General features: G+C 39.3%; 1 protein-coding gene across 1 annotated transcript in view; it reads right to left on the reverse strand.

The window, feature by feature from the left end:
- AP3D1 (adaptor related protein complex 3 subunit delta 1) overlaps nt 1-15,136 on the reverse strand; it is a 152,472-nt gene extending 137,336 nt beyond the window's left edge. Inside the window, exon 1 of the mRNA XM_069073499.1 lies at nt 14,766-15,136. Coding sequence (XP_068929600.1) covers nt 14,766-14,861 — 96 coding nt within the window. The 5' untranslated portion in view covers nt 14,862-15,136. The remainder of the gene's footprint in view (nt 1-14,765) is intronic.
- Between the last annotated feature and the right edge of the window lie 2,806 nt (nt 15,137-17,942).

Here is a 17,942-nt window from a genome sequence, read left to right on the forward strand (position 1 = left end):
GTCTGACTGCAGAATGAAGCAGACTATTTTCTTCTTTGTTTTTTTCTTTCTCATGGTTTCTCCCATTCTTTATAATTCTTCTACACAACATGAACAATGTGAAAATGTTGAATAGGAATGTATATGTAAAGCCTATATCAGACTGCATGCTGTCTGATGAATGTATATGTAAAGCCTATATCAGACTTGGGGAGGGAGGAGGAGAAAATTTAAAACATATGGAACTGAATGTTGAAAACTTAAATAAACTTTTTAAAAATTATTTTTACATGTAACAGGCAACGGGGTATAGAAATCTATCTTTTCCAACAGGAAAATGGAAAGGGAAGGGCATAAGAGAAGGGATGGGGGGTGGGGGGGTTGTGATAGAAGGGAGAGTAGAATGGGGCAAAGGGTAATCAGCAGCAAAACACTTCTGAGGAGGGACAGGATGAAAGAAGAGAGAGAATAGAACGAACAGGTAGGAGGAATAGGATGGAGGGCAATACACCTAGCAACAGTAACTGAAAAAAAATTTTTGAAGCAAGCTTCTCTGATAAAGATCTCGTTTCTCTGTGTCAGATTTCTAAAATTAAGAGCCATTCCCCAATTGATAAATGATCAAGAAAATATAATCAGTTTTCAGATGAAGCAATTAAAGCTATCTATAGTCACATAAAAATATTCTAACTTACTAATTGGAGAAATGCAAATTAAAACAATTTTGAGGTACTACTTCATACCTATTAGATTAGATAATAGGACAGAAAAGATAAATGACAAATGTTGGAGGGAACGGTGGGAAAAATGATACATTAATGTCTGAGTTGTGAACTGATTAAACAATTCTACAGAGCAATTTGGAACCATGCCCAGAGGGCTTTAAAAACATGCATACCCTTTGACATAGCAATACCACTACTAGATCTGTATCCCAAAAGCAACAAAAAAAAGAAGGAAAGGATCTATATGTACAAAAAATATTTATAGTAGCTCTTTTCTGGGGCTAAAGAACTGGAAACTGAGGGGATGCACATCAAGTGGGAAATGGCTGAATAAGTTGTGGTATGTAATTGTGATGGAATACTATAAGAAATGATGAACAGGACTCTCTCAGAAAAACCTAGAAAGACTTACATGGGATGATGAAAAATGAAATGTAATGGGTACAAAGCAACAGCAATATTGTAAGATAATCAGCTGTGAATGACTTAGCTATTCTCAGAAATACAACGATCCATGACAACTCTGAAGGACTAAGGATAAAAAATGCCATCCAGGCCCAGAGCAAGAACTGATGGAGTCTGAATATAGATTGAAGCAACTTTTTTTCACTTTCTTTATTTTTCTTGAGTTTTTTTTACTCTATGTTTTCTTTTACAACATGACTATTATGGATATGTTTTTCATGACTATACATATATAACCCATATGGAATTGCTTGTCTTCTCAATGAGAAAGGATAATTTGGAACTCAAAGTTTTAAAAACAAATGCTAAAAATTGTTGTTTACATGTAACTGAGGGAAAATTAAATACTAAATAAATACCAAAAAACCTTTTCATTAAAATTTTGTTTTAAACTAGTCTTATCTTGGACACATGGTCAGCTTCATCAACTCCATCAGAAACAAAAGTGGTGCCTTTAAATTATAACTGTACATTTATACATATTTTATACATTTTAATTGTAACTTGAATTTATAACTTGAATTATTATAACTTTTGTTCTCGGAGTGCTCAAAATATAGACTGACTTTCCAAACCATCAAAACTCAACAGATTAAAAAAAGTCACAGACTAATGTTAGATTGAGGGGAAAATGACATTAATTATTCAAAATTAAAATCATTAGTACAAGGACTAAAGAAAAGTAGCTGTCACTACTAATTTTTCTTTAAACTTTAATGTTTAATTGATAAAGCAATTATTAGGAAACTGTAGTAAAAAGAAAGAAAAGTTAAGACAATTGTCTCCCTTCTGAGACTAGAGGGTCAAAGAAGGGATATAATATTATAAAAAAACAGTGGACTGGTAATTTTGGGGGAAAATATTTTCAAGACTCTTCCTATGTATTTATACTGGTTCTTTGGCTAAGGCCTGCTCAGACAGCAAGTATGAAGAATCCAATAAAGTCAATTACCTTGATTAGCATAAGCCAAGAATAAAAAAGAAATTCACTCAAAAAAAAACCCCAAACAATTTTTTTAAAAACCCAATCTCTAATTAAAAACAATCATTTTGCTTCTATTTCTCCCTCTCTTTTTCCCAAAGGGTTTCTGTGACCATCATATACTACGATAATTTCAATGCAGACTGTGTAAGTGGCAAAACAAGCCATCACAATATTTCCTTGGGAAAAGAACAAAGAATAGTTTTAGTCTGACCTATTTAGTAAAGCCAGGTCTAATGGAAGGGAATAGAATGACCAAAGCCTTCAGTTAATTTGAAACATTGTCCTTAGGATAGGATCCCGGAATCAACACTTGAATGGGTGTGAGAAAACCTGATGACAGAAAACTATCCTCCCAATTTTGTCCTTAAATGCTCTTGGATAATCTGATTTAATTAAATTTCTCACTGGTATTTCAGCAAATTTGTTCTGGGCTCCAGTCATAACTCTCTCACTGGCTTGCTGTGTGACTTCAGTCAAGTCATTTCCCTTCCCTAAGCCTGTTTCCTTCTCTGTAAAATGAAAGGACTAGAAGAGAAGGAGACCAATGCTCTCTTTATAAAAACAATATTTCTCTGCAGAGTGACATAAACAGAACTAGAACAATTTGCACAATAACAACAAATTTGTAAAGACGAACAATTTTGAAAGACTTAAGAACTTTGATCAACTCACAATAAAACATGCTACTCCCTGAAAAGAAAAAAAAGGTGATATATTCGAAGTACAGATTAAGAGATATATTTTCTGGTCGATGCAGAAATTTATATATTTTTAGAAGGGTTCCTTTTTCTTTGTCAATGGCATTGGTTGCCAAATGAAGAGTTGGATTTTGTAAAAGTGCTTTGCAAACATATAAAGAATGAATGAATGAATGAATCTAAATAAATGAATAAAAGTTCCAGCAAAACTGAAATATTCTCTTGGTATCAGCGGCTCCCTTAGCCTCTATTCTCTGAGCCTATTTAAGTAAGTCCTGGCCAAAGCCTTAACAACATATCTATTCTCAATATGTAGTCAAGAGATATCTTCAATTCTTGAGGAAATTATCTCTACGCTGAAGGTCCCTTCAGAGCTGTTGTGCCCACTGTGCCCAATCGTACTTCTAGGGTGACACCCTAGAACTTTGAGATAATAAGACTCACTACATGAGAAAATGTGGCTGAGCACAATAAAACTATTAACCTGGCCCTGATTAGCAAGAAATTTAGTGTTTGTGAAGCAGGAGATTGTTGAACTGATGCTGGAGGAGGGATGGCACTAAAAATCAATGTAAATATCAACTGGCGAATGGCTAGACATCTAATTTGTGGTAAATGACTATCAGAATATTATTGTACAGTAAGAAATAACAAGATGGTATCAGAAAAAACTGGTAAAACTTATATGAACTGATGCAAAGTGAGCAGAACAAGAATACTGTACACAGTAATAGCAATATTGTAACAATCATCAATTGTGAAAGACTTAGCTTCTCTGATCAAGACAATGATTCCTGATTCCAAAGGACCCATGATAAAAAATGCTATCCACTTCCAGAGAAAGAAGTTATAAATTATGAATGCAGATTACTGTAAACTTTTTTTAAACTTTATTTTTATTGTTTTATTTTGTGTTTTCTTTTGCAACTTGGCTAATATGGAAATGTTCTGCATGACTTGACATGTATAATCAATATCAAATTACTTTCTCAAGAAGGGGGAAGGGAAGGGACGGACAGAAAATATGGAACTCAAAATTTTTTAAATGATCATTAAAAATTTTTTACATGCAACTGGGAAATATTTAATGAAATAAATAAAAATAACTTTTCAAAAAAAGTAAATTGATACAAATTATTCACCAGGAGTGTCTCTATTTGTAAGGTTGGAGCTCATGAGAAAGGTGTTTTCCTATACCACCATACAGATAACATTGCAAGCAATGAAATCATCCTTCCAGTTCCAGTTTTCAGTATGTTCAATGGTTGTTCCTATGCTAATAATTCAGCAATAAAGGAGCTTTTTAAAGCTGAAAATTTCAGGAAAAGCATGTTCATAGGAGACAAGGTCTACCAAAATCTGAAGAATATTTTTTTTTTAAAGCAATCGCGGTTAAGTAATTTGCTCAAGGTTACACGGCCAGTTATTATTTCTGGGTGTGGTGCTAAGTATCTGAGCCCAGATTTGATCCAGGTCATCCCGACACTGCAGCCAGTGCTCTTACTCGCTGAGCCACCTGGCCGCCCCTGAACAATATTATTAAGCAAAAATACAGGTAGGTGTCAATACTACCAATGTAGATGATGAGGTGTGGCTTTGCTCCTAATATCCTGGAGAATAAATATCCTCTGGAGTGGCTAAAGAATTCTATTGGTAAGGCTGACTATACTAATAAGGTCACTTACTTCTGAATTAATATGACTTGGACTTCAAATCTCCTGATGACTCCCACAGACACATTACCCTAATGAGTTGAGGGAACTGTATAAGACCTTCCTCAAAGACTATTCCAGTGGTGTCAACTGTAGAACCTTTTTTACCAGGGTGACTGGAAATATAAGAAATCATTAGCTGCTACTGTAGGAAGCCAGATGGTAGGGGATAATTTCACAGTAACCAATCCAAAGGGCACTTGTAAAGGTTGTGAAGGGTTAGTCTGCAACCCTGCTCAAAGTGAACCAGATTGTCTCTGTAAGACTGAATCCCTTCAGACAGGCAACTAACCTAATATAATGGGATAAGAGTAATGATTTCCCATCATTCCATGGAGATGAACAATATTTTCATTGCAGACCTGGTGGCTGGCCTCTACATTGGACAAAATAAGTATAATCAGATGATGAGAACTGAAAAAGAGTTAAGCTAAATTCATTAGAAGGAACTTCATAAATATCTGGACAATGTAAGATCTACGCCCAGAAAGCCCCTAAGCCAGGTCAATCACCAGTCACCTGATTAGAAGTCTGGTTCCTATAGTAAGAATGGGCAGTTCCAAGTACCAGATGTGTGTGTGTGTTTGTTTTCTTTTGACAAAGGACTCTACTACTTAACTCCCTCTTACTAGAATCTTTCTATAATATTCGCACTGGTTTCTTAGAATTGTCTCATTAAAGTTGGTCACTGAACACACTTGCAACTGTCAGAGGGTCAAGCTTTGTGAGACTGTAATTGGGCTAGAATGACTTTTTTCTCACCTTTCTTTTCCTCTTTATACATCTATGTGCAGAGTCATACACTTGTGGTATAGTCGCTGAGGTGTCCAAAAGCCAGATCCTTAATGATTTTCATGAGCAGAATGAAAAGTATTAGGGGCGGCCAGGTAGCACAGTGAGTAAGAGCACCAGCTCCAGTGTCGGGATGACCTGGAGATCCAATCCGGGCTCAGACACTTTGCACCCACCCAGAAACAGCTGGCCGTGTAACCTTGAGCAAGTTACTTAACCCCAATTGCTTAGGGGCGGCCAGGTGGCTCAGTGAGTAAGAGCACGGGCTCCAGTGTCGGGATGACCTGGGGATCAAATCCGGGCTCAGATACTTAGCACCACACCCAGAAATAACTGGCCGTGTAACCTTGAGCAAGTTACTTAACTCCGATTGCTTAAAAAAAAAAAAGAATGAAAAGTATTCATTAAACCACAAAAGACCCCCAACAAACAAATAATATTTCCTTTTCTTCATCTAAAATGTGGCTCTTTCACCTTCTAAAGGATTTCTTTTAATCTATGTTAACAAGGATTGGTGAGGAAATTTGTGGTCATCTTAACCATATCCTAACATTGTCTCAGAATTATAAAATTCTCTCTTCAGGCTTTCAAACTGAAGAACATTTGTGTTTTCAGCTAGTCATCATATTTGAGGGTGAAACTAATTCCAAAAATCCCACTTTTCTCTTCCCCTCCCCTTCCTGTCCTCCCTTCATTCCTCCTTAGTGTTTTAGGCTTGCTGGCAGCACACAAGTGCACTCACAAACACTACTTACCCCACTAAGTGGTGCTCAAGGATTAAGGTGACCCTTTTATAGTGCAGAAAAACTCAGGAAACTTAGAACTGGGAAGAACAAGGTCAGTGAGACTACTGGGGACAGACAAGGGAATAAGTCAATCTGATATCATAGATCAAATTCTGTTGATTGTGCTGAAACCTCATTCTAATACCATGTCATACTTAAGAAGTACAAGCCATAAGGTTGTATATATGGGGCTTTATCTTTTTTTATACAGTCTTATTTTTTTTATTTTCCCGCACCCTGAATACAGTGGGTACTTAATAAATGTCTGTTGATTGAATTCATGTTTATTCTGTAGCAGGCAACGAAAATGTCCTTTATGGTAGGTACCTTAACTTATTCTATCTCTAGGAGTGTCTAATACTGCGGTGCTTAGTATGAAATGGGTGTATAATGAACTAATTGACTTGTTTACAAAATAAAAGTTTCAGGCAATTATTAATCTAGAAAATCTGTATCTGAGGCATCTCAAAGTCTGAGCTGATTAATTCATATGCTAAATCAATAATTCATTTATAAAGCATCTATTAAACTCGTACCATGTACCAGGCATTATCATAGGCACTGGGTTAGTTTAATACATGGTACTAATAAGGTTAAGGTTGAAAGTTTAATACTGTTACCTTTCTATTTTGTAAAGAATGTGTTAACAAATAACTACTAAGATAGGATGCAATTTTCATAACAATGAATGACAGCTTACTGTTAAATAATAATTCTGATTTGCCTGGGATCAAATATAGCAACTTTATGTCTTTCCCACCACAACAGATCTATCAATCAACATGTAATTATGTGCCAGATACCACGCTAAGTGCTGGGGATACCAAAAAAAGTAAAAAAAAAAAAAGTTCCTGCTTTCAAGGAAGTCTAATGGAAGAGAAAACACGTAAACAACTCTATATAAAAACTAGATACATACAGAATAAAGTGCAGATTACAAACAAAGAGAAGGCACTAGTATTAAGTAGAATCAGGAAAGGTTTCTCAGAAATAAGATTTTAACTGGGACTAGAAGGAAGCCAGGGAAGCACAAGTGGCAGAGAGTTAGAGGAAGGATATATTCCAGACAGGTAGCAGACAGCTAAGTGGTGAGTGGATAAAGGGCCCAGACTGAAGTCAGAAAGACTCATCTTCCTGAGTGCAAATTTGGTCTCAGACACTTATGTGACAGCTTATGTGACCCTGGTAAGCCAGGTAATCCTGTTTAATTCAGTTCCTCTATAAAACAAGCTGAAGAAGGAAATAGCAAATCATTCCAGTATCTTTGCCAAGAATAACACTAAATGGAATCATGAAGAATCAGATATGACTGAAAACAACATTCCAGGTACTGGGAGACAGACTGTGCAAATGCCTGGAGTTGGGAGACTGAGTATCTTACATGAGCAACACCAAGGAGCCCAGTGTCTTTGGGTTGCTGAACACCTGAGGATAAGATTTAAGAAAACTGTAAAGGTGGGAGTGGGGAGGAGGAAGCATATGAAGAGTTTTGGATGCTGAACAGAGGATTTTATCTTTGATCCTGGAGGTGAAAGGGATTGATCTGGTCAAACCTATTCTTTAGGAAAATCACTTTGACAGCTAAATACAGGATGGAGTGGAGTGGGCAGGGAGATGAACCAGCAAGCTACTCCAAGTGTGAGGGGACAAGGTCCTAGACCATGCTGGTTGCAGTAGCAGTGGAGAGAGGGAGGGTGAGGTGCAGTGTATGCTAGAAATGTCACAAAAGTAGGATCAACAAGACATGGCAACAGGTCGGATATGGTGAGGTTAGAAGAGGAGTCCAGATGATACCAAAATTATGAGCCTGGGTAACTGGTAAATGATGCTGCTCTCAACAATTACAGGGGAAGTTCAAAAAAGGAGAGAGTTTTGAGAGTTCAATGAACAGTTTGGTTTATGTTGAATTTAAGATATCTCCAGGAAGTACAGTTGGAGATGTCTAATAGGCAGTTGGAGATATGAAATAAGTAGACTTGAGAATCATCAGCATAGAGATATTGAATCCATGGGAACTGATGAGATCACCAAGTGAAATAGTACAGAGGAAGAAGAGAAGGTGAGAGAAGGGAACTATGGAGAGGGCAGAAAAGGTTTAGAAAAGCTGTTGTGATAAGTACAATAGTGAATGGGACAGAGACTCAATTAGGGAGGTGTAAAAAGATTGCCTCACTGGAGTGAAGGCCTAGTTGGGATTACATAACATAAATCAGTAGTGGACCAAGTCAGCAAGGTTTCATTTTCTCCAATTTTGTTCAGCAGCATGTAGGTAGAAAAAAATGCAGTGAATGGGGGTCGTGAACCAGGGTTGAGGCAGGACAAGACTGGAGATAAATTAAAAAGGCAAGTGACTTAAGAGAAGAAGTTAGTGTCGAGTTTAATTGCTTCACCATGGGATCAAAATTTGAAAGAGAAGAGAGTACAGCCAGTGGAGGGGTAACATCCTGGCAAAGAACTAAGAGGATTAGGGACTGGAAGATCATGTGGAGGATAACGAACATGGTTTGGGGTTGCAAAGGCAGAAGGAAAGGTGGAATGACAATAGACTGTGATAAGATAAAGGCACTTCATATTTCTTGAATATGGAAGTGATATTTCTGTGGATGGTGGCAAGATGTGGGGTATGATCATCACTGTGCATAAATGAAGTGAGGTGGACCAACAGGCCATAGGAAATGAGAAAGTTGAGAAACTGGAAGGTTGAGGAGTAAAGGGAGTATCAATATATATATGAGTAATGTAGATCTTACACAGTATTTGTTAACACCTCTCTTAGGCACTTATCATATAATATTACATATTTTGGTAATCTGTGTTGGTATCCAACACAAAAGCAAGCACATTTTTGCATCTCCTACAATTCTATTACAACTTGCACACAGTAGGCACTTAATATCTGCTGAATGAATGCAATTAAAGAAGCTCAACAAAATTGTTCCACTATTTAAAGTTTGATATAAGAATCCAAAGTTAGATACTACAATGCAACAAAACTCTAGTCAAATGCAACAGTCAATTTTTATTACTGTTATGTATTATTACGTAATTACATATTATTATGTAATTATTATGTCTGTTATGTCAAAAGAAAGTACATCAATAATTATTTTAATTATCAAATGAACTCGATAAGTATTGGTCAAAGGATATTAATAAACAGTTCTTAAAAAAAGAATTGCAAACTATTAACAATCTACAGGAAAAAATATTCCAAATTGTTAAAAAGCGATGCAAATCAAAACTCCTCTGAGGTTTCATTTCACACTTTGCATTCACACCTATGCAAATTTGCAAAGATGACAAAAGATGGAGACAGTCAATGTTGAAGGAATTGTGGGTATTGGTGGAGTTGCAAATTGGCACAACCATTTTGGAAAGCAATTTGGAATTATGCAAATAAAGTTACTAAAACATCCATGTCCTTTGACTCAGAAATTCCATTACTAAACTTATACCACAGGGAAGTCACTGATAAGAAAAAAGTACTGAGATACATCAAAATATTTCTACCAGCACTGTCCATCAATTAAGGAATGGCTCAACAAACTATGGAACATAAATGCAATGGAATTATTACAGCGAAGTAAGAAATGACAAATATTAAGTATGAGAAAATCTACATGAACTGATACAGAATTTAGTAAGAAGAGTAAAAAAAAAAAAACCACACACACAAAAACTATGGCAATGTAAATGGAAAGAACTACCACCAAAAAAACTCAAAAGTGAATGCTGCAAAATTCTAAAGAATAAGCAGGGCTCAACAGAAGAGATATGATCAGAAACTCCCATCCTCGCCTTTGCAGAGGTGGGAGGTCCACAAGAGTTGTACATTTGAACATATTTTTTTTCAGACTTTCAGATGCAATGAAAAGTTATGTTCATTTTTTCTTCTTTTTTCTGTCTTTCAAAAAAATACTATTGATTATGTGGGATGGTTTTCTGTAAAGGTAAAGGCGATACTGGGAATGATACTGGAAGGAACTATGGTGATATAAAAAAATACATCAATAAAAACTTATATTAAAAAATAACCACATGGATCTCCTGCAATTTAAGAGTTCTGCTGTGAATCAACATTGTCACTGTACTTACTTACCTTCAATGACAGATGACAGAACCTCAACTCTGAAGAGTAATTAAAGATAAAAGTGCTGTAAATAGCCAGTCTTTGTTCCCAATAGTTGCCAAGACATTAATTTTCATGTCCTTTTTTCAGAAAATGAAAAGGAATGCAATATTTTTTTTGTAGTTTGCTTTGATGTTTATTTTTAATGCTACTTAACATAACTTTTAAAATCTACAATTGTCTGTGGCCTGGTAGGACATCTGGGGTGGGGGGGGGAGATTCAAGGTGATCTAAAAACAAAATATGAATAAAGATCTTTTTAAAACAAAGCATTGGCATAGGCTGTTCAGGAGTAATTTTGAAGCTTGAACAGAAGAAACAAAGAATGAGAGGTTGAATAACTTGCCCAAAGTCACACCTAGTTAGGGGTTAAGTCCGAACTCAGGCACGAATCACTTATTTAATTCTTTTCATTATATTAATTCAAAAGCATCAATATGGCTAGAAAAACTCCAAAAGTACACAATTTAGTGGAGGGCAGGGTGGGGGTAACACAACTCAAAATTCTATGAAACTCAATAATTTTCACATTTACTGGAACCGGGAGTGTTTAGCTGGGAGAAAATCAGATTTATGACAAACAGGACAGCTGTCTTTAAGTATTTATTTGAAGGGCCACTACTATAAATTCAACTTGCTCTGATTTACTCTAAAGAGGAGTAGGAGCAATGAGAAGTAGTTGTAGAAAGAAATACTTAGGACAGATGAAAAGAAAACATTCCTAACAATTAAAACTACCCAAAAGGGAAATGGCCAACCTGACTAGAGGTCATTAAGCAAACTTACAAGATTACTTGTCAAGTATGCTGTATGCTTTGTTCGGGTACATCCTGGACTACACGTTACTTTCTCCAACTGAGATTCTGTCATTAAGTCCAAACAAAATAATAAGCATTCATATTAAATGGAGAGAATCTACATATCGGCACCAATCTTTCCATAAGTTATTTTTGCAATAATAACCATTTTATGTAGTACTATAAGATTTACAAAGTGCTTTACAAATACCACCTCCTCATTTTTATCCTTCCAATAATAACCCTGGGAGGTAAGTGTTTTGACTATCCCAATTTTAAAGATAAGTAAACTGAAGCAGACATGTTCAGGGTCACATGGCTAGTGTCTAAGGCAGGATATGAATTCAGTTCTTCCTGACTCCAGGTCTAGAATTTTATCCACTGAATCAATTTTACATTACAAGCAAAAATGGCCAAAACTAGCTTGAGTCACTCAACCTAAGCCACTTTCAAAGGTTAAACAAACTGCCACAAATTTTCAAGATGATGTACTCTCCTACAGCTTAAAAAAAAAATGACAACACTGAACTATCACTTATGTTTCAAGTAACTTTTCTTATCTTAGTTATGGAGGGGTCCAAGGCCTTGAACAAAACAGGCTTTCAATAAGCATTTTTGGAATTGAAAACCACATTTTCTTGTCTATTTTTCATTGAAAGTTGGCTTTCAATAAGAGTTTTTCTCCATGCAAAACTGTATCAACTCACATAGAAATTGAATCTACAACACTAACCTCATTAATATCAAGAGCTAACTAGCTGAGATATTTCAAAGTTGAAAATGATGTTTCCAAACAATATTTTTTCTAATAAAAAAGTAAAAATTTCGGGGAAAAAAGATAATATTTTTCCTGAAGTGCTAGAGGTGCCCAAAGTCATGTCCATCACTCAATGTATAAGTATGCTTTACTTCTTCACTCAGTCCTGTCCCCCAACTCACAATTTCACTATACCTAACTGTCCATTAAGTTTGCCTGGAAATAAAAATTCCATCACACGAAGCAACTATTAGGTCTGGAAGTGGAATGATCAAGTCACAAATATCAGGATATGCATTTCTTGACTGAGGAGTCATTACTCTTTTGTTTTACTAATTCAAAAATATTAACATAGCTAGGAAAAGTAAAAAAGTACACAGACTAATGATGGGGAGTTAATAACAACTCAAGAATCTGTAAAACTAAGCAATTTTCATATTTACTAGAACACTGAGTGTTTATCTTGGAGAAGACTTATGAGAGACTGAACAGCTTCCCAAAACCATAGTCTTTAATTGATGTATGAGCAGGAAAGAGCCTACGATGTCCGACTTAAACAAAACGATCCCAAAGATACCCTCCAGTTATTTGATATTTGACTCCGTGCTGCCAATACTGCTCCAAGATTCCTGTTCTTCCACTGCTTTAGAAGCTGGAGGAGTACAGGATGGTACACTACTAAAGAACTTCCTTCACCAATGGTAGACAAAACAAACAGGAGTTGATGCAAGTCCTTACTGCTACAACTGCAGTGACAGGTATCAAGCGCAGCCACAAGACAATAACATTTACTGCTTGCTCTGTGCTCCATCAGGATTTTCCTCAGATGTACCCCAGCCCCCAGCTCAGCCACATCCTATGCTATCTGAAGCATTTTCCCCTCTGTCCTCAGTTAGCTGTCTTGCCCATGCTAAGTTTCAAGAGGCCATGATGATCCAGGCTCAATCTGTACTCAAGAGGTCTTTCTCCTGAAGAGTTCTCAAACTACACTAGAAGCTGGCATTGTTTCCTGGAATCAACTGGCAGGAGTCAGTAGGGAACCTACAAGGGAGAGTGCTGGCAAGCATGTCAGATAAGCTGCACCTAAGGGGTTCTGGAGAGATGTTCCCACTATAGAACTTCAATTCAGTCAAAGTTAGAAGATAGTGTTCTTTTAAAGTTACATCATGTAGCTGATCCCTTAACAAATAATGCAGTCATTGATTTAAAATATAGACTCTATCTAAGCCACAAAAAATACCAGTTTCATTTGAGTTCAGTCCATTTTTCTTTCAATTACATCAAAATATGAAATAGCAGGCATAAATGGAAACAAAGTGGCATATCCCAAGGGAATTTCCACCTTATCTGTAAAAATTATACATATAACAATAATTCCTAAAAGAAATTAAATACCTGGGGAGGCCAAGTGGTGCCGTAAGAGCACGGGCCCTGGAGTGGCGAGAACCGGGATCAGTTCCAGCCTCAGATACTTAGCACCCATACAAAAATAACTGGTCGTGTAACCTTGAGCAAGTTATTTAATCCCAATTGCTTTAAAAAAAAAAAAGAAATTAAATACCTGTTACTTATCTTTTCCCTCCCTAAGAAGCCTTCGGATAGGCATATATCATAAAAAGCAAATCACATCTTGTAAACTATTGCAGATATGGACTATTCCTTACCAGTCTTTTGCTCTACTCAATTTGGGGGAAGAAGAGGAAAATGAACTGTAGACAACAGTGAGCTTTTTTAGAATGTGACAGGATTTCAGACAAACAGTACTTGAGAAACAATAACTCCACTGAAACCAATCCTTGGTTCCTTTCCCCAAAACCACAATAGCAGGATTCTAACAGTTTATCAACATTTGTAACCGTCTCATAAATGAGACTCTAACAAGAGAGACAAACAAAATGAAAGAATGATAATATCTGAGCCTTTTGAAGTATTAAAGGACAGCCTGTATGACTAGATGTGGAGATATTCAAACTTACACCAGTCAACCAGAGAACAGAAAACTATTTTGCCTTTTAAGGACACTTCAGGAATAATTTAAAAGGTAGAAATGAATGACGTGTGTACATTCAATGAAACTGCTTTAGGGTTGCCATTTTTTTTTTCATTCATTCCACAGATGCTTCCTGAGCCCCGAACTGTGCAAGCCACTTTTACAATGCGGCCCTTCTGGGTCACAGTTTAGGGATGGCCGAAGTCACATGCACTCTTTTCCTCTCGACACCATGTTCGGCTTCTTTGATGTCCATTTTTCCCTTCCCGAGGCCCTACTGCGGCAAGCCCGGTCTCCTTCCTCATTTTAACTTTGATTTCATTAACTCTCCAGCGGCGGACAGGTCTCGCACCCAGATGGACAGCAAAGCGCTTCCGGAAAAGGTGACCAGACCGGGCAGAAGGGCTTCCCAGAGGCTCCCCGTCTCCTCCCACCCCCAATGAGGCTCAGCTCGGGGCTCGCCTCGATTTCTTCCCCAGACCTGAGAGTAGAAATGAAACCACCCAAGACCTCAGGGAGCTGGGGGGAAGGGCGGGTGGGGTTCAGAGGGGCCGGGAAGGATTTCACAGCCCTGAGCACACTTCTGAGCATCGCCCTGCACACAGTAGGCACTCAATAAAAGCACGTTGCACTAATTGCATGTATCAAAGGTTCTGAACCTGGAGGAGCCCTGAATTATACAATGAGGGAGACAGGGGATTCCAGACCACAGTACCCGGGGTGATCCCCCCCACACACTCACACACACATACACACACACCCGGTCTCAGAAGGGCCTTGAATGGGGCGGAGGGATGAGGAAGACGCCCCGCGACAGGGGGCGGGGACCGGCCGGAGCGCCGCGGGAGGGAGGCGGCGGCCGGACAGGAGCCGACGTGGCCGTTCCACTGGGGGTGTGGGGGCAGCCCCTGGCCCCGGGCCTCCCGGCCAGGCTCGCAGAACTGGGCTCACCTCGTCCTCCTTGTGGTTCCGGATACCGCGGACGAGGTCCTGCAAGTTCTTGTCGAACATGCGGTCGATGCTGCCCTTCACCATCTTCAGCGCCATCGCGGCGGCGGCGGCCGGAGCCGGACCGGGGCTGGGGCTGGGGGCGCCGGGGCGGAGAGAGCGGGCTGACGGGCGGGGGTCGCTGGACTGGGCCTGCCGCCGGGGACGCTCCGAAGCGAGGGAGGTAGGAAGGGCAGGGGGCCGGGCCAGAGGCCGTCACATCCCAGGTGGAAGTAGCACGGGGCGGGCGGCGGCGGCGGCAGGACCGGCGCCGGCTTGCTGCCTGCTGGCTTCTCCCCTCAGTGATCCCGCTCCAGTCAGATTGCAAATGGCGGACAAAATGGCGGCACGGTCAGCTGACAGCTCTCGCCGTTCACCCCTCCTCCTTTCGCTTCCCGTAGGCCCCGCCCCCTCCTCTTGGCTCCGCCTCCCCCTAGACTGGACCCGCCTGGTTCCCAAGGACGCCGAATCCGGTTTCCCCCCACCCCTAGCTGCCGCGCGCCACGTTTCCTTAGCGACCCCTGGACTGCCCAATCGGAACCTCCTTGGCCCCTCCTCTCTGCACTTAAAGCCCTTCCCTCCACCCTCTTGACAGGCTCAGGCCCCTCCTTGGATTCTCCTCCATAGGCCCCGCCCCGTTGAGCGTAGCCCCACCCACTCAGGCTCCAAACTTGTCTCACTGGTAACTTAGAAATCACGGCCACGCCTCTTCCAGACTCCTCCTCCCTCTCCCACCTTGGACCAGCCCCTCCGTGAGTGACAGCTGAGGGGACAAACGTGGAAAAGGCTGGGAGTCTTGACACGCGTACCTTGGAACCCCAAGCCGCAACAGGCCCAGCTGGCCGCCTTACTGCCCATTAGCTACCTGAATGACCGATGCTTTCATTTTGATCATTCGTTCACACCTTCATGCATTCATTCGATTAATATGTAGTAAGGTCCTACTGTGTGCAGAGTGAGTACTGGAGAAAACAGTTTGGAAGAGACAGGGTCCCATGCCCTCATGGAGCTCACAGGCTGAGTGGGGAAGAATAAAAATACAGCACTAATTCCTGATACTTCACGAGCAGCACAGAAAAGATGTGGACCATATGCTGTCTGAGATGGGGCATATAGGTGGCCCTGTCTGCTGTGGGAAAGATGTGAGTCCATTAGCTGTGTGACCCTGGGCAAGTCATTTAACCTCTGTCTGCCTCAGTTTCCTTATCTGTAAAATGAGCTTAATAAGAGTACCTACCTCCTATAGTTGTTATAAGGATCAAATGGAACAGTATTTGTAAAGGGGGGAGGGGCAGATAGCCTGGTTGTCTGAAGTGACAGGGGAAGGAAGGAACTTTTAAGTTGAGAAGATAAAAAAAGGGTTTCTAAGTCATAAGATCATAGCTCTAGAGATGGAAGAGGTATCTGAGGTCATCCATCTAGTCCAACCCCCCTCCTCCCCATTTTAGTAATGAAGAAACTAAAAATAGTAAAGGGCCTTGAATTCCAAACAGCAAAGACTGAACCTTACATAGTGGGCCAAGCAATGAAGACTCTTAAAAGGACTTCTGAACCTGAATCAGAGAATCTGTTGAAAGGACCTTAAACATCTCCTGCTTTAACTTTCTACTGAGTGCAAGATGCTGCCTCTGTTTGTTTTTTTATTGATGGGATCATCTCTTTTACCCTTCCCATGATGAGTTCCTTACCTGGAAGCATCCTGTACCATTGCTGGAAAGATAGATAGATAGATAGATAGATAGATAGATAGATAGATAGATAGATAGATAGATAGATAGATAGATAGATAGATAGATAGATGGATGGATAGATGGATAGATAAATTGATTTTGCCTTTGTGTATTCCAAGCACTTAGTATTGATACAGAGTAGGTGCTTAATAAATGTTAATTGACTAACTGGCAATCAATATCCTTGTAGTTTCCTTCCATTCAATTAATCAATAAGCATTTACTAAGTGTCTATGGGCCAGGCTCTTTGCTAGTCATTGGAGTACAGGAGGAGAGGGAAGGAGGGAGAGAGGTGCTTGAGACTATATGTTAACTTCAAATTGGAATGCTAGAGGGCATGTCTGGGAGGACCTAAGCCATTGGTATTTGTACTCCCTGGGACCATTGGTCCTCATCTTCATCCAAGACATTTTCTGCCTTAAGGCCCACCTTCCCATTTCCCCACCTACTCCCTTTCACCATCTTATTCTGAGAAATGGAATCAAATTACCACTATGTTCTCCTTTAATAATAATACCTAGCATTTATATAGCCTTTAGTTTGCAAAATTATATATATATACACATGTATATATATATAAATCTCATTTGATCCATACAACAACCCTATAAAGTAGGTGCTATTATTATCCCCATTTTACAGATGAAAAAGTCCAGCTTCAAGACTGCAAATGACACAATTAACATATATCCAAGGCAGAATTTGAAATCAGGTCTTCCTGACTCCAAGTTCAGCATTCTATCCAGTGCACTACCTCACTACCTCTAGAAAAGGCATATCTTTTTTATTTAATTTATGAAACCAAGATGTCAGAGTAGAAGAAAAAAATTAGAGATCAATTCCATACCATCACTAAACAATCTGATTAACAAACCACTTATCCCTTAGAAGAGCAAAAAATATCTACATTGCCTAAGGGATGAAAGTGAAAGGCTTCAGGTGAAGAAGAAGGCCTCAGCTGTAAGAAATAAAACTCAAAGACTTTCTGCACTAATATAAGAAAAACTAAAAAGAAAAAAATCTGTAAATAAAAACAGCCTCTTCAAAGGTTTCCCATCACCTTTGGTGGTGGGGGGAAAAGGGAGGAAAAAAAGGGGGTGGTATTTAGCTGATTGTGGTCCTAAGGTATATAAAAATAAAAAGTCCTTCCTCTCTCCTCCTCCCCCTCAAAGAAAAAGTCTCTTCGACCAAAGAAAGGCAACCTTAGATTTAACTGAGAATTAAAGAAAAGGTCTTTCCTCTCTCTTCCTGTAAAGGAACAAGTTTCAGCCAAGTCTGATCAGAGGCAAAAAGGAAAAGGTTGGTAGCTATGGTGGAAGAAACTATAGCCCCAGGAAAGAGAGAGTCTAGCCTAACGACAGGAGGGATGCTCAATTTGATTTGATCCCTGGAGTAGGGGAGACTTAGAATT

This window comes from Petaurus breviceps, unplaced genomic scaffold, assembly GCF_028583685.1.
Source record: "Petaurus breviceps papuanus isolate PSGF00001 unplaced genomic scaffold, PetGlider_PUasm1.0 108, whole genome shotgun sequence".
NCBI lineage: Eukaryota > Metazoa > Chordata > Mammalia > Diprotodontia > Petauridae > Petaurus > Petaurus breviceps.